We start from the raw sequence: 13512 nt of genomic DNA, 5'->3' as shown, positions 1-13512 counted from the left end.
CAAATTGTATTTAGGCCTTACCCCTTAAATGCTGGCATTTGCAGACTGCCAGTCAAAAGGAATACTTAGCGGGACATGCATGTCCCAGATCTCTAAGGCTTAAAACTATTTTTTTTTTTTTTTTTTTTTTACACTCGGCTTATCAAGATGTTAGGGTATCTTGCACTGTTACTTATAAAGCCTTTTCCAGTATTCTGCCGTTTGTTTCGCTGAACTTGTCTTTCTAAGCTCCTGAGTGTCGGTGTCCATGTTATTACCTTATTTACCCAAATCCAAGGCAAAGCTTTGTCCCTTTGTTTTTAGGGTAGAAAAATAAAATCTGAAGGTTAAGTTGGCCGTTACTGCGGGATAACAAATTGCTGCATTTCAGCTGCTCTATGCCGATGCTTAGGTTTTTGACCTGTGTAATGCCAAGGTGATCTGAGGTGGCTTTTCCCTCTGCAGCGGGAGAGAGTGTCGCATGTCTGCCGAAGGAGCCTGCATGCAGTTGTCATGGAGTAGCTGATGCATGGCAACCCGAACATACATATGGCTTGTGTGCGGTTTCTTCCTCATAACAGATACAATTTAATTAAAAGTGCCACTTGGAGGGAAAAAAAAAGATAGAAGGTACTTTATCCTAGAACAATGCTTAGCGTTCATGAGGTCGTCTTGGATTTGGGTGAATGTGGTAATATACCTGTTACGACTGTCCCATCAGTTCCACTAACTGGGGACTTGAGGTGTCAGCCACTCCTCTGAATGATCTTCCTCCTCCTCCTTTCTTCTCTCCTAAAGAGTGGGTAATGATTTCAAGCATGATCTCTCCTCTGGTATATTAACCTAGCAACTTCACACCCATTGTGGTTAGGAATTGAATATACTGTAGTTTCTAAGCGTGGTGGTTGAATGTAAGTAGCCTTTATAGGGAATAAAATTTATGGTCGTTTAAAAGTTTCTGTATCTCATGTTTATGGGTCTTGCTACTTAGCGACTTTGGGATAAACAACACCCTTAATGTGTGCGTGTCTGTGCTCCATTGCTGTGGGTATACAAATGCTTAGGCTGATTAAAAAAAGGAGATAAAATGTAAAAAATAAAATAATAAAATAAAGCATTAGGTGGAATACACATCAATAAATCCATTCTTATCCTTACTTCTTGGCATCAGCTATGCCATTAGCTTCTTGATATTGTCACACTTGGCTAGAAAACAGCAAACCTTAGAGCAGCTAGAAGAAGGAGCTACAATTCAGGACGCTTGGTTCCTTTCCCATCCCAGCCGTCACCTTGCAGTGTAACCCCGGGCAAGTAATGTTGAGCCTGAACGAGATTAATAATACTGAGCTGTCTATAGCACTGTGTTGAGATGGAAGGTACTTTCTAACCGTAACTGGAGTAGCAGTATTAAAAACCTCAATACCGTAATAATTTGTATTTTTCCTGATGATTTACTCAGCAGAAGCTTTTCGTGTGCCTTTTGTCTTGTAACTAAAACAACATACCCCAATAAGAAGGCAGTTATGTAGTTCCATACACATATGCTGAGCTTAGTAGCCCGTTTAAGAGCGAAAGATCTTTGTTCCTGGGGAGGTGAACAGCCAGTCCTGAGAGGTTCTTGATATTTTATTGTTAAATTGCATCATCCCCCATTTTCTATTCTGTTGCCATCTTCAGATTCTGCAGCAGACAATGAAATGTTATCAAAATGACATGTTTCTTCCACTGAATATGCTTTACCCTTTATTTTTCAGGTGGATTTTGCAAACCGAGAAAGTCAGTTGGCATTTTATCATTCCATGGAGAAAACGGGTCAAGATATCAGAGACTTTTATGAAATGCTGGCAGAAAGAAGGCACGTGTCTAATATCTTTATTCCATTCTCTTACTTTTCCAGCATCGTCTTCAATGTAATTAAATTTTCTTCAGGCCATAATTATTAAACAAGCACTTGTTTTTGTTCATGTCAACTTGGCCCATCTTTTTAGAAGCTTCCTTAAGTTTCTCTTTGAGTTCAGCGCAAGAGCTTTTAGTGGTCGTCTTCCCTGACTTTGTAATAAGATGAGTGGACTTTTGTATTAACAACATTTTTAGCACGTTTTTGTGTCATCAACTTTGACCTTTTCAAAAAAAATTTTAAAACTAATTTACGTGACCCGACTTAAACTGTGCAGATTATTGCAGACAGTATATCACTTATCTGAATTATTGTCAGTTACTAAAATTCATATTTCAGTGGAGGTTTGGGCTATCTGCATATCTATATATTTAGTATCCAGTTAATGTGTTGGGTCACCTGGACATAGTTGTGAGTCATTCATCATTTCTTAAGAATGCAAAGGATAATTTTTCTGTAATACCTCCCCATATCCTCAGTAATGTATATGTTAGCAGACTATATATATATTATGACAGGCTGCTACTACTACTAGTCTGCTGAGCTGAAGGTAAAATTTAGTCTTCCACTTACCAATTCTCAACAGGTGAGTTTGTTAGCTTGATAATATGATAAAGTCTGAGTGAGGTTGCAATTTCTTTTGCTATTTGGCTTGGAAAATGTATTCTGTGAAGATATCCTTCTACAGCTTCTGTCAGGTTGGTGTCTAGCTTTGCATTGGGCTGCAAAGGCAGTGTGTTCCCTCTGGATGGGTCACTTAGCCCTATAGGCCCTGGCTGAATGCAGCCTTGCACAGAAATACTTATCATTTTGTTCTTTTTTTTCCCTCCGGTGGCTGAGTAAAACATCAGTGTTTTCTCTGCTAATGACTGTGGCAAAGGCTGAAAAGAGAAGCATTTTCTTTGTTTGTGTTGGTGCATTTTTATTGCCTTTAGAGACTGGTTTGATTGTTAGGGTTCTGGTCTACCTCTGAATAAGCGCAGCATGACACTAGTTGTACCTGTGTGCTAGCTAAGTTTCCTGGTTTTTAAAGCAAAATAGGTTGGAATAACACACATGCAAAATTGCCGGATTTAAAAGAGAAGAGGGTTTGGAAATTGGAAATCAGGATTTACATAATGGAAGTAAATATGTGCATTCCCCAGTCCTTGCCAAATGTGCTGTGTGCCAGCAAGCGGTCAGTAATAATATCCTGTGAACTATACCAAATTCAGAAAAAAGAAGTGCCTTCATCAGATGTCTTCTTGCACAGAAGTCAACTGGCCTTGTCTTCACTGTGAAGTAATTCTGACTGGGACACTGATTTTTTAGATCAAGACGATACTTGGGTACATGTTAGTCTTGTTTTTCCTCTCACATAGTCATTGCTAGATATTTAGGAGTAATGAATCAGGGAATGGTAGAGCAAGCTCTGCTGTGGGTCTTGTAATTCAGCACCTTCTAGTCCTTGTCCAAGCTCGTTCTGGCAGTTCAAGGTCCCTAGCAGTGATGCTAGGAACAACCACACTAACCAGGTTCTCTTAAGCTGCAGTTTTACTCAGTCTAAATAGCACCCAAAAGAAAATAAACATTATAATTATTTTCTTAACTTCTAAAAATGCATTGACATTATGTAATAATGTCACCAGGTCAGTGTGGTATGCATCTTAGATGTTAGAGGTGCTGCGCGTCCCTTCTGAAAATCTGTAAATGTTCTTTTTCGCAGTGAATACAAAACCAGGTCGTGTAATCTTTAACCCGAATATACTGATGTGAATTCCGGGATATCCAGTTCTGCACATTCTCTGGGCTATGAGAGTATAAATGAGATTTCTTAAATGGGAAGCTGTAGGCTGGAATATCTTTGTGTGAAGTTAAATTTTGCAATGTTGCAACTATTCAAAGCTGCTTGGGGTTTTGCACTGTTACTCTCAGCCCTGAAGAAGCTTTGGGGGCAGAGTGCAGATGGAGCGATACAAGGTGCATGATGAAGACCATTTAGTGTATAAGCCTCTTAACAGTTCATAAATTATTTAGAGGTTGAGGGGTTGCTTGCATGTGTGGAGCAGCCAGTCTCTCCTCTCTTTCTGTTTGCAAATTGCTATTAAATACAAAAAGTGCATTTTGATTCTTTTTTGAATTTGTTGATAAACAGAAGAGTTAACAAACATAGCAACTCCCTTCTTAGCTATCTACCCACAGCTACTTTTCATAATATCCTGCATTGCTTGCAGAAAGAGATTTTCATCTTCCATGCTAAGCTCTGTGTTTTTTTGGTTTGTTTTTTGTACATTTCTTACAACGTAGAAGCTGTGAGCTTCTAGCATAAAATGTTAAATTGAGAAGTTAATTTAAGCAGGTGAAATAGAGTGTGTAAAACAAGCTGTAATGGTGGAGAATTGGAGCACCAGCTATGTACTTCAAGAGTATGAAAATTACCACTCCTATATTTTCCCCCTCCCCGAAGAAAAATCATGTTTAGCGATATAAATGGCGTGTTCTTGCAGTTTTGAGGTATTGAGAGAATTATGCTAATTGCTTGACTTATTTTGCTGCACGCTTCTGATGAATGCACTTGCTCTCATAAACAACCTAATTTTTGTTGACTTGGCCCAGGAATAGGCAATGTCAGCATATCACATGCAGTGAAAGAGCTAATTTTGGAATTAAATGATCACTTGGAGGGTTTAGGATTAAAAAAAAAAAATCTTGGTACCACTTTATCGCTTAGTAATGGAGAGGTTCTAACCTCGAATTTTTATTTGCTTCGTGTTTCTAGAGCCAGGTAGAGACTGTCTCAATAGCAGCAGCTTCCTGAGATGGGGTGGTTTTTACATCTGCATGACAAATTGTGTGTGGGTGCCCATGCGCTATGTAGGTTTTACCTTAATTTAATGCAGTATTTGAATTTGGCAAAAATGAAGCAGTGAGGCTTATTAAAAGATACTTAGCAAAGCTGTCGCTAACAAAATGACCAATTAACTTCATACAGTATTTGAAGCTAACAAAGCATTTAATCCACTGCGCACTGATTCATTGTTGTTAAATCTCTCTATGCAGCTGTGTAATAGTTGCCCTGATATGCATATAAAGAAATTATCATAAAACGATTCCCCTGCATAGCAAATAATTTTGTAATGCAGTACGTTGGTTGAGAGGGGAAACTAATCACTCTGTTGTTGTTATTTTTGGCAGAGATGAAAGAAGAGGATCTTATGAATATGCCCCTGATCGTACTTACTATGAGACTGTTAGGACTCCAGGGACGTATCCTGAGGATCCTCGGCGAGAATACCCGGCTCGAGGCAGAGAATTTTATGCAGAATGGGATCCTTACCAAGGAGACTATTATGACCCACGATATTATGATGACCCACGCGAGTACAGGGATTACAGAGGCGATCCATATGAGCAAGACATAAGGGAGTACAGTTACAGGCAACGGGAGAGAGAGAGGGAGAGAGAACGGTTTGAATCGGATCGGGACAGAGATCACGAAAGGAGACCAATTGAACGTAGTCAAAGCCCAACTCACTCCAGGCGTCCACAGAGCCCTGGAGCGTCTCCCTCACAATCAGAACGGCTGCAGAGCGATTCTGAGAGGAGGATCTACAGCAGGTCATCAGATCGTAGTGGAAGCTGCAGCTCTCTGTCTCCTCCTCGATACGATAAGCTTGACAAAGCCCGTGTAGAACGTTACGCTAAAAATGAGAAAACGGAGAAGGAGCGTGCTTTCGACCAAGAAAGAGTTGACAAAGACAAACGCTTGGTGAGAAAGGATAAGCCAGAAAAACTAGAAAAGGATAAAACTGATAAGCAGAAACGGAAAGCAAAAATCCACTCACCTAGCTCTCAATCTTCGGAAACAGATCAAGAGAATGAGAGAGAGCCCAGCCCTGAAAAAGTAAAGGGCAACAGTAAACAGAGTAAAGAGAGAAGTGACAAAGAAGGGACAGCTAAAAACCGCCTAGAACTCATGCCCTGTGTGGTGTTGACCCGAGTAAAAGAAAAGGAAGGGAAAGTTATTGATCAGCCTGCTTTGGAGAAACTGAGAGCAAAGCTTGATAATGACACTATGAAGTCTCCACTTCTCGAACAAAAAACGCAGACCTCTCAAGCTGAGCAAACAACAAAGTCTGATCAGTCTAAACTGGAACCTGTCAGAACTAAGGTACAAAAAGAGAAAGCCCTTGCCAGTCATGTAGAAGTGGTTGATAAGGAGGGAAAACTGAAACCCAAAAAGCACTTGAAGACAGAGCAAACTTCTGAGGGGGCAAACGCGGTGGATTTAGACAAATTGGAGGCTCGTAAAAGACGTTTTGCCGATGCAAACTTGAAGCCTGACAGGCAAAAACTGGAAGTAAAAAGAAGCAGCCAAGATGAGGAAGATGCACGCACGGTTTTGAAAAAGCAACTTGATGCAACAGCTTCATCTAGAGAAGCTGCAATGCTAAGGGAAGGAGAATTGGAAAGAAAGCCCCTGAGGAAAGAGATGCTTAAAAGGGAATCTAAAAAACTCAAACTGGAAAGACTTATTCCTGTTACTAGTCCCAAAGAAATTCAGGAGACTCTTAATGTTGGTGGGGTTGGCTTGCGTCCCCCTCCAGATCTACAGGCTAGGCTAATCGACACAGCTGATGAACCAGTGGAAATCCAGGAACTGCCTTCTAAAAAATTGAATCCAGTAAAACCCCAGCATAAGCAAATACAGCTACTAGATGAACAAGGAACAGAGAGGGAGGACACAAGAAAGAATTACTCTGGTCTTCCTGAAGACACACCTGACCATAAACTTAGCCAAGAGAAACCTCAGTCAACTGATACAGAGGAGAAAATTGGCATTGACATCGACCACACACAAAGTTACAGAAAACAAATGGAGCAAAGCCGTAGATTAAAACAGCAGCTGGAAATGGAGATAGCAAAGTCAGAGAAGTTTGGCAGTCCAAAGAAAGATGTAGATGAATATGAAAGACGGAGCTTGGTCCATGAGGTGGGGAAACCTCCACAGGATGTCACCGATGACTCTCCGCCCAGTAAAAGGAAAAAGACTGACCAATTTGACTTTGAAATTAGCACTAAAAGAGAAAGAAACTACAGAAGTTCTCGTCAGGTGAGCGAAGATTCTGAAAGGACATCCTGTTCCCCTAGCATCAGACACTTTCCTTTTCATGAAGATGATGACATGCTAGATTCCCCGAGGCTAATGCCATTAAAGGAAACCAAGGAGTCACCCAAAATAGAAGAAAAGGGTCTTTCATACTCCAATATGACTGTGAGGGAGGAGTCTCTGAAATTTAATCCTTATGATTCCAGCAGAAGGGAGCAGATGGCAGAAATGGCTAAAATAAAACTATCTGTACTGAGTTCTGAAGAGGACCCCAATAGATGGGAAGCACAAGTGAAACAAGAGCCCGGTAGAGTGGATATTAGCTTTCCGAGCAGCATTGTTAAAAGAGACAGCATACGAAAGCGATCCGTACGAGATCTGGAGCCGGGGGAGGTGCCTTCGGATTCTGATGAAGACAGTGAAAACAAATCCCATTCTCCTAAAGCCTCATCTCTATTAGAGAGTTCCAGATTATCTTTTTTATTAAGAGACAGAGAAGAGAAGTTACGTGAAAGAGAGGAAAGACTGTCAACTTCTTTAGAGAGAAACAAATTTTACTCTTTTGCGTTGGACAAGACAATCACACCAGACACGAAGGCCTTGCTTGAAAGAGCGAAATCTCTCTCTTCCTCCCGAGAAGAAAATTGGTCTTTTCTAGACTGGGATTCAAGATTTGCTAGTTTTAGAAATAATAAAGACAAAGAGAAAGTTGACTCAGCTCCAAGACCTATTCCATCTTGGTATATGAAAAAGAAAAAAATTAGGACTGATTCAGAAGGCGGAAAACTGGATGATAAGAAAGAAGATCATAAAGAAGAGGAACAAGAGAGACAGGAACTGTTTGCTTCTCGATTTTTGCATAGTTCCATCTTTGAGCAGGACTCTAAGCGCTTGCAGCATTTAGAGAGAAAAGATGACGATCTTGACTTCATTTCTGGTAGATTGTATGGGAGACAGTCTTCCTCTGATGGGACTAACAGCGCATCTGATTTGGTGCAGGAACCAGTTGTTCTTTTCCACAGTAGATTTATTGAACTAACACGAATGCAGCAAAAAGAAAAGGAGAAAGATCAAAAACCAAAAGAAGTGGAAAAACAGGAAGACAAAGAAAATCGGCCGAAGACACCAGAAACAGTTCCTGATAATAAAGAATCAGAACATAAAACTTCCTCAGTAGTTGGTCCCTCTTCAGTCACTGTCATACCACAGGAACCAGCACCAGTTGCTTCTGAGAAGGTAGCGAATGAAAAAATAGTAGTGGATACAGCTTCCGTAAAAGAAGAAAGGCCCTCTGAACCTGCTTCTACAACAGAAGAACAAAAACTTGCTCCTGAAATTGTTGCTCCTGCCAAAATTGAACCGCCTGAGCAAACTGAACCCCCACCAGTTGTAGAAGGCAATAAAGAAGTTGTTCCGACAGCTCTGGCATCGGAGGAAGACACTGTGTCAACAGAGCATCCTTCATACTTGGATACAAAACCTCCTACTCCAGGAGCGTCATTTTCCCAAGACGACATCAGTGTAGATCCAGAACCTGAAGGTGCCCAGTTGATTCCACCTCCTCCTAAACTCATTCAAAAGTCTGATGAGGTTGCTGAACCTAAAGAAGAAAATCCTCCACCTTCTGCCAACACCGATGCTAGTGCAAGTCAAAAGGTAGAGGTGGCTGCTGAGGCCCTACCTCCAGTTTCTGACAATGATATGGAAGTTGAACCTCCAGTTGTTGTAAAAGATAAAAAGTCTTACAAGAGTAAACGCTCAAAGACTCCTGTCCAGTCAGCTGCAGCTAATGTCATGGAAAAGCCTGTCACAAGGAAAAGCGAAAGAATTGACCGTGAAAAACTCAAAAGATCGAGCTCTCCTCGTGGGGAAACGCAGAAACTTTCGGACTTGAAAGTAGAAGCAGAGAAAGTTTCAAGGAATGCTGCTAAATCCCCTAGTTCTGCTGCAGAGCCAGAAAACGTGGAGCCAAGCTTGCCGATAGGCCGAACGAGGCGCAGAAATGTAAGATCGGTTTATGCTACCACAGGAGACAATGAAGGCCCATCTCCAGTCAAGGACTCTGTGGAGGTCACGAGATCTACCAGGAAGAGAGGGGAGAAGGAACCGCAGGAAACAGTGACAACCGTTCCTACTACACCAAGAAGAGGAAGACCTCCAAAAACACGCCGTAAGCCCGAGGAAGACATCTCTCCGATAAAGACAGAACCGGTACAAGAGCCCGAGGAGGCTGAAACTAAAGAAGCTGTGGAAACTCCTAAGCCTACGGAGGGATGGAGGTCTCCTAGATCCCAGAAACTAACACACAGTCACTCGTCAGCTGCTACCAGCCAGCAGGGGAAGAAAGGGAAAAACGAACCGAAAGCTGATACCTCGGTAGAATCTGAAGATACTGCTGAAAGAACTGGTCAGGAAGCAAGCGTTAGTGAAAACAGCAATAAAGCAAAAGCAACCGAGAAAGAACCAGCCGCAAGTGAACAGAAACGTGATAAGAAAGAACTTGATGCAGAGAAAAACCAACTAGAAATCCCCACAGTTGAGATCATTGAGAAAAAGCCACCACCAGAAAAGGTTACGAAATCCAAAAGGGGAAGGTATAAAAATACCAAAACTGTTGTAGATAAAGCATCCTTGTGTCTAAAAAACGTAGAAATACGCCTCAACGTTGATGAAGTCAAGGGTGCCTTGCGGCCAAGTGAGGAAGAGGCAGAGCCTGTGGCAGTGTCACCAGCAAAAATCAAAAGCCCACAAAAAGAGGATATCTTGCCACCCCATTTTGTTAAGAATGAGGTAGAAGATGCATTCCAGGAAACAGAAAAAGAAGTGCTGCGGGAACCGAAGCAGTCCCCGGAAGCTGCCCAGCTAGCGAAACAGATTGAACTTGAACAGGCTGTGGAGAATATTGCAAAACTCACTGAAACTCCTCCAGCAATTCCTGCCTACAAAGAGCCAACAGCAGATGTGTCTGAAGTTCGTCAGGAAGAGGAAGGCGATAAACCCGCCCATCAGGCTAGCGAAACAGAACTAGCAGCAGCTATTGGCTCCATCATCAATGATATTTCTGGGGAGGCAGAAAGCTTTCCTGCACCCCCAACTTATCCCGCCGAATCGGAAGCAGAAATCCCCGCAGAACCGTTGGTGTTACCATCACCTCGAGAGGAAATGGAGCCAGAAACCGATCAGGCAGTGAACAATATCTTGGAAACGGAAGCTGCCATCGAACCCACGGTGCAGCCAGTTGCTGGCTCTGCCCCATCCACGGTAGAGACGGAGAGCAAGGAAGCTGAAGTCAGCTTCAGCGAATCTTCAAATTCTGCACAGGAAACCGAAACCTTACAGGAAGCTGAAGTTGCTCGAAAGGAAAAGGGCCGTCAAAAGACCACGCGGCAGAGACGTAAAAGGAGCACAGGCAGAAAAGGCGACACTGCTGAAGTCAATGCGTTTGAGCCGGAGAGGGTACAGAGCAAGTCTCCCCCTGCCAGTGAAGTAAAGGCAAAACCTGAAGAAACCTTGAAGGAAGAAAAGCAGACTAAAATCTCTGCTCAGGCGTCTACAGAGCCAAATACTTCCGACGCCAGCAAGGCGGCAACCACTGATGTCATTACTGCACATGAAGCTGTCACCGAGAGCAGCACATCTCCAAAAGCACCACCGCCAGCTCCTTTGGACCTGGCTGCCCCGCCAGTTCCTGTTGATGATGGGAGTCAGACAGGGTTCAAGATACGGTCACCTATTGAGAACGCGCCCATCACACCGCCTAGTGCTCCAAATACAACTGTTTCTGCAGTTCCTTCAGCAACCACGGCCAAGTTACCCACCCCGCTGCCAGCTGGGATCGTCCCCCTTCATTCCAGCGCTGCCAAGGTGCCGGAGTGGATCGTAAGGCACGAGGAACCGCGCGCCCGTTCCACACCACCGCCTGCTCTCCCGCCAGATACGAAAGCTTCAGATATCGATACGAATTCAAGCACTTTGAGGAAGATACTCATGGAGCCCAAGTACGTCTCGGCAACGAGCGTAACTTCTACGCACGTGACAACAACACACGCTGAGCCAGTGAGTGCACCTCGTTTGGAGGAGGCACCTCTCCACCCTGCAGTAGAGGCCATAAAACCAGTTTCAGAAGAGAAGCCGGCGGTTCCTGTCACTAATGCTTTGGACCCACCCGTCGCAGAAGCACCAGTGTTCAGCGAGAAAGAAAAGATAAGTACTGTCATTGCTCCCAAAGCTACTTCTGTTATAAGCAGAATGCCCCACAGTGTTGATCTGGAGGAGGCTCCGAGGATCACCTTAGTGAAGCAAGCTCCCCAAACCCAGACCTGTCTTGTTAACGCCCCCTCGCCAAAATTTAAGCAGAGGTCAAGCACAAATGATAACAGTAGGTTTCATCCGGGATCTATGTCTATTATTGAAGATAGGCCTGTAGAGACTGGGTCCAGTCCGGGACTGCGGGTAAATACGTCAGAAGGTGTAGTGCTTCTGAGTTATTCGGGACAGAAGACAGAAGGACCGCAGCGAATTAGTGCAAAGATCAGTCAGATTCCCCCGGCCAGTGCTGTTGACATTGAGTTTCAGCAGTCTGTATCCAAGTCTCAGATTAAACAAGAACCTATTACACCATCTCAGCCAACGCCAAAAGGCTCTCAGACTTCCACGGGCTATGGGACTGTTTCCACCCATTCTTCTTTGGTACTAGGTACACAACCTTACAATACATCGCCCGTGATCTCCTCTGTTAAACAAGAGCGCGCGACGTTGGAGAAATCTGACTCGGCCCACCTTGCTGTCCAGACTCCATCATCTCAGCCTGGGCCTGGTAAAGTCCTCTCACAGACTGTAAACACTCCACCTGTACTCGTTCACAACCAGATGGTTGTGAACAAAAAACTGCCCGATCCAGCTGCTCTGAAAGTCGAGACCAAGGCTCTGCAGCCCTCCAACTTGAGTCCTGGAGTCAGTCCGCATCACCCATCCCTGTCTGGGAAAATACATTCGGAAGCAAACCACGTCAGCTCAGGGCCCAGCACCCCAACTGACCGGGCTATTTCGCACTTGGGGGTCACGAAGCAGGAGCCACATTCTCCACGTACGAGCGGCCACTCACCGTCACCGTTCCCACGGGCTTGTCATCCTGGCAGTACGTCATCTCCGGCTTTATCGAGCAGTACCCCGGTCATGCTGGCACCGGGAATTCCTGTGCCTCAGTACATATCCAGCATGCATCCAGAGCAATCTGTTATCATGCCCCCTCACAGCGTAACACAGACTGTATCCCTGGGCCATCTGTCCCAAGGTGAAGTGAGAATGAACACCCCTCCTCTCTCTGGTATTCCTTATGGCATACGCCCAGAAGCGCTCCATTCCCCCAGAACGGCTCTGCAACCTCAGATAGAAATTAAACCTCAGCGATCCAGCACACCTCAGCCGGCTCCAATAAGAGACATAGTCATGCCTCCTCTGTCTTCTCAGCATCCCCCCGAAGAGGAGATGCACTACCATCACACCACTGTGTGTAGAGGGCCAGCCCCTGTCCAGTCCGATGTGCTAGTGATGCAACCAGATTATCGCATGCATCCTACAGGCATCAGGCTTGACCAGTACAACGTCCCTCGAGATGTGCGGATGATCATGCACCCGCATATGGCAGCGGTGGGCGAGCACCACTCTGAAACGAGACAATCCCGAACGCCGGAAGGGGCAGTGAAAACTCCCCCCGTTAGTAAAACTCCGCAGCCTGGAAAAGAGACGCCAAAATCCTCTGAAGGCAAAATGGCACACTCTCCTCACAGCGAGCCCCGGCTCCTCAGCGTCCCTTCCAGCAGCCAGCTTCCTGGACTGCCTTTGACACAGCCGGTGGTGGTACCTCATGGAGTACAGATCATGCACCCAGCGGGGAGCTCCTTTCATGATTATAGATCTGTGTATGGTGACATGAGGAATTACCATACAGCCGCACAGCTCGCGCATCCTCAGTTCCCTGGTGCGTCGCCAATCGGGCTGCCTTCCCGGAGCATGACCCCGTCTCAGGTGAGAAACAAAACGGTTTCTTCTCTTTCTACCTGAAACCTCAAGTGCCCTGAGCTAATTGCAGCTCCAGTGCAGTTCTTTGTGACCACAGGAGCTGAGTTTAGCTTGTGGTTAGAGTCTCCAAACTCTGTTGAAGGTCACATCTGAAAGCACTAGAGCAGTTATTTTTGTTTGGGAAATGCGGGTTGAACACTGTTTAGCGTTAGCGGGCAGAAACTGAAGTAAACCCTTTTGTTAGTCGTTGCAGGACTCGAAAGAGGAGCGGAAGGCCGCGTACGCGTTTCTAGACATAGAGGTGTTTCAGGGGGAGAGTTCTCAGCGTTGAGACGGCACATGGGTCTGACAGGCTGGAAAAGCTTCCTTGGATGGGTACCGTGGTTAAGGATGGCCTTGGGGGTTGAGGCAGTGGAGCAGGATTCAGGAGATGTGGTTTCATCGCTCCGGTGTGGGGGAGGCTGCCGGGGTGACCTTGGAAAGGGAGGCTAGTCTGGGCACTTCTGCAGCAGGGCTGGCTGTGAAC

At 44.7% G+C, this 13512-nt stretch overlaps 1 protein-coding gene across 3 annotated transcripts in view; it reads left to right on the top strand.

Moving 5' to 3' along the window:
• SPEN (spen family transcriptional repressor) overlaps positions 1-13512 on the top strand; it is a 73013-nt gene that overhangs the window by 54588 nt on the left and 4913 nt on the right. For all 3 annotated transcript variants that reach the window (XM_068916271.1, XM_068916272.1, XM_068916274.1), the window contains 2 exons: positions 1734-1834; positions 5051-12992. In XM_068916271.1, coding sequence (XP_068772372.1) covers positions 1734-1834; positions 5051-12992 — 8043 coding nt within the window. The remainder of the gene's footprint in view (positions 1-1733; positions 1835-5050; positions 12993-13512) is intronic.

Source organism: Struthio camelus, chromosome 21 (genome assembly GCF_040807025.1).
Source record: "Struthio camelus isolate bStrCam1 chromosome 21, bStrCam1.hap1, whole genome shotgun sequence".
Classification (NCBI taxonomy): domain Eukaryota; kingdom Metazoa; phylum Chordata; class Aves; order Struthioniformes; family Struthionidae; genus Struthio; species Struthio camelus.
The sequence above is the reverse complement of the archived record's forward strand: the minus strand, read 5'-3'. Positions and strand labels throughout refer to the sequence as shown.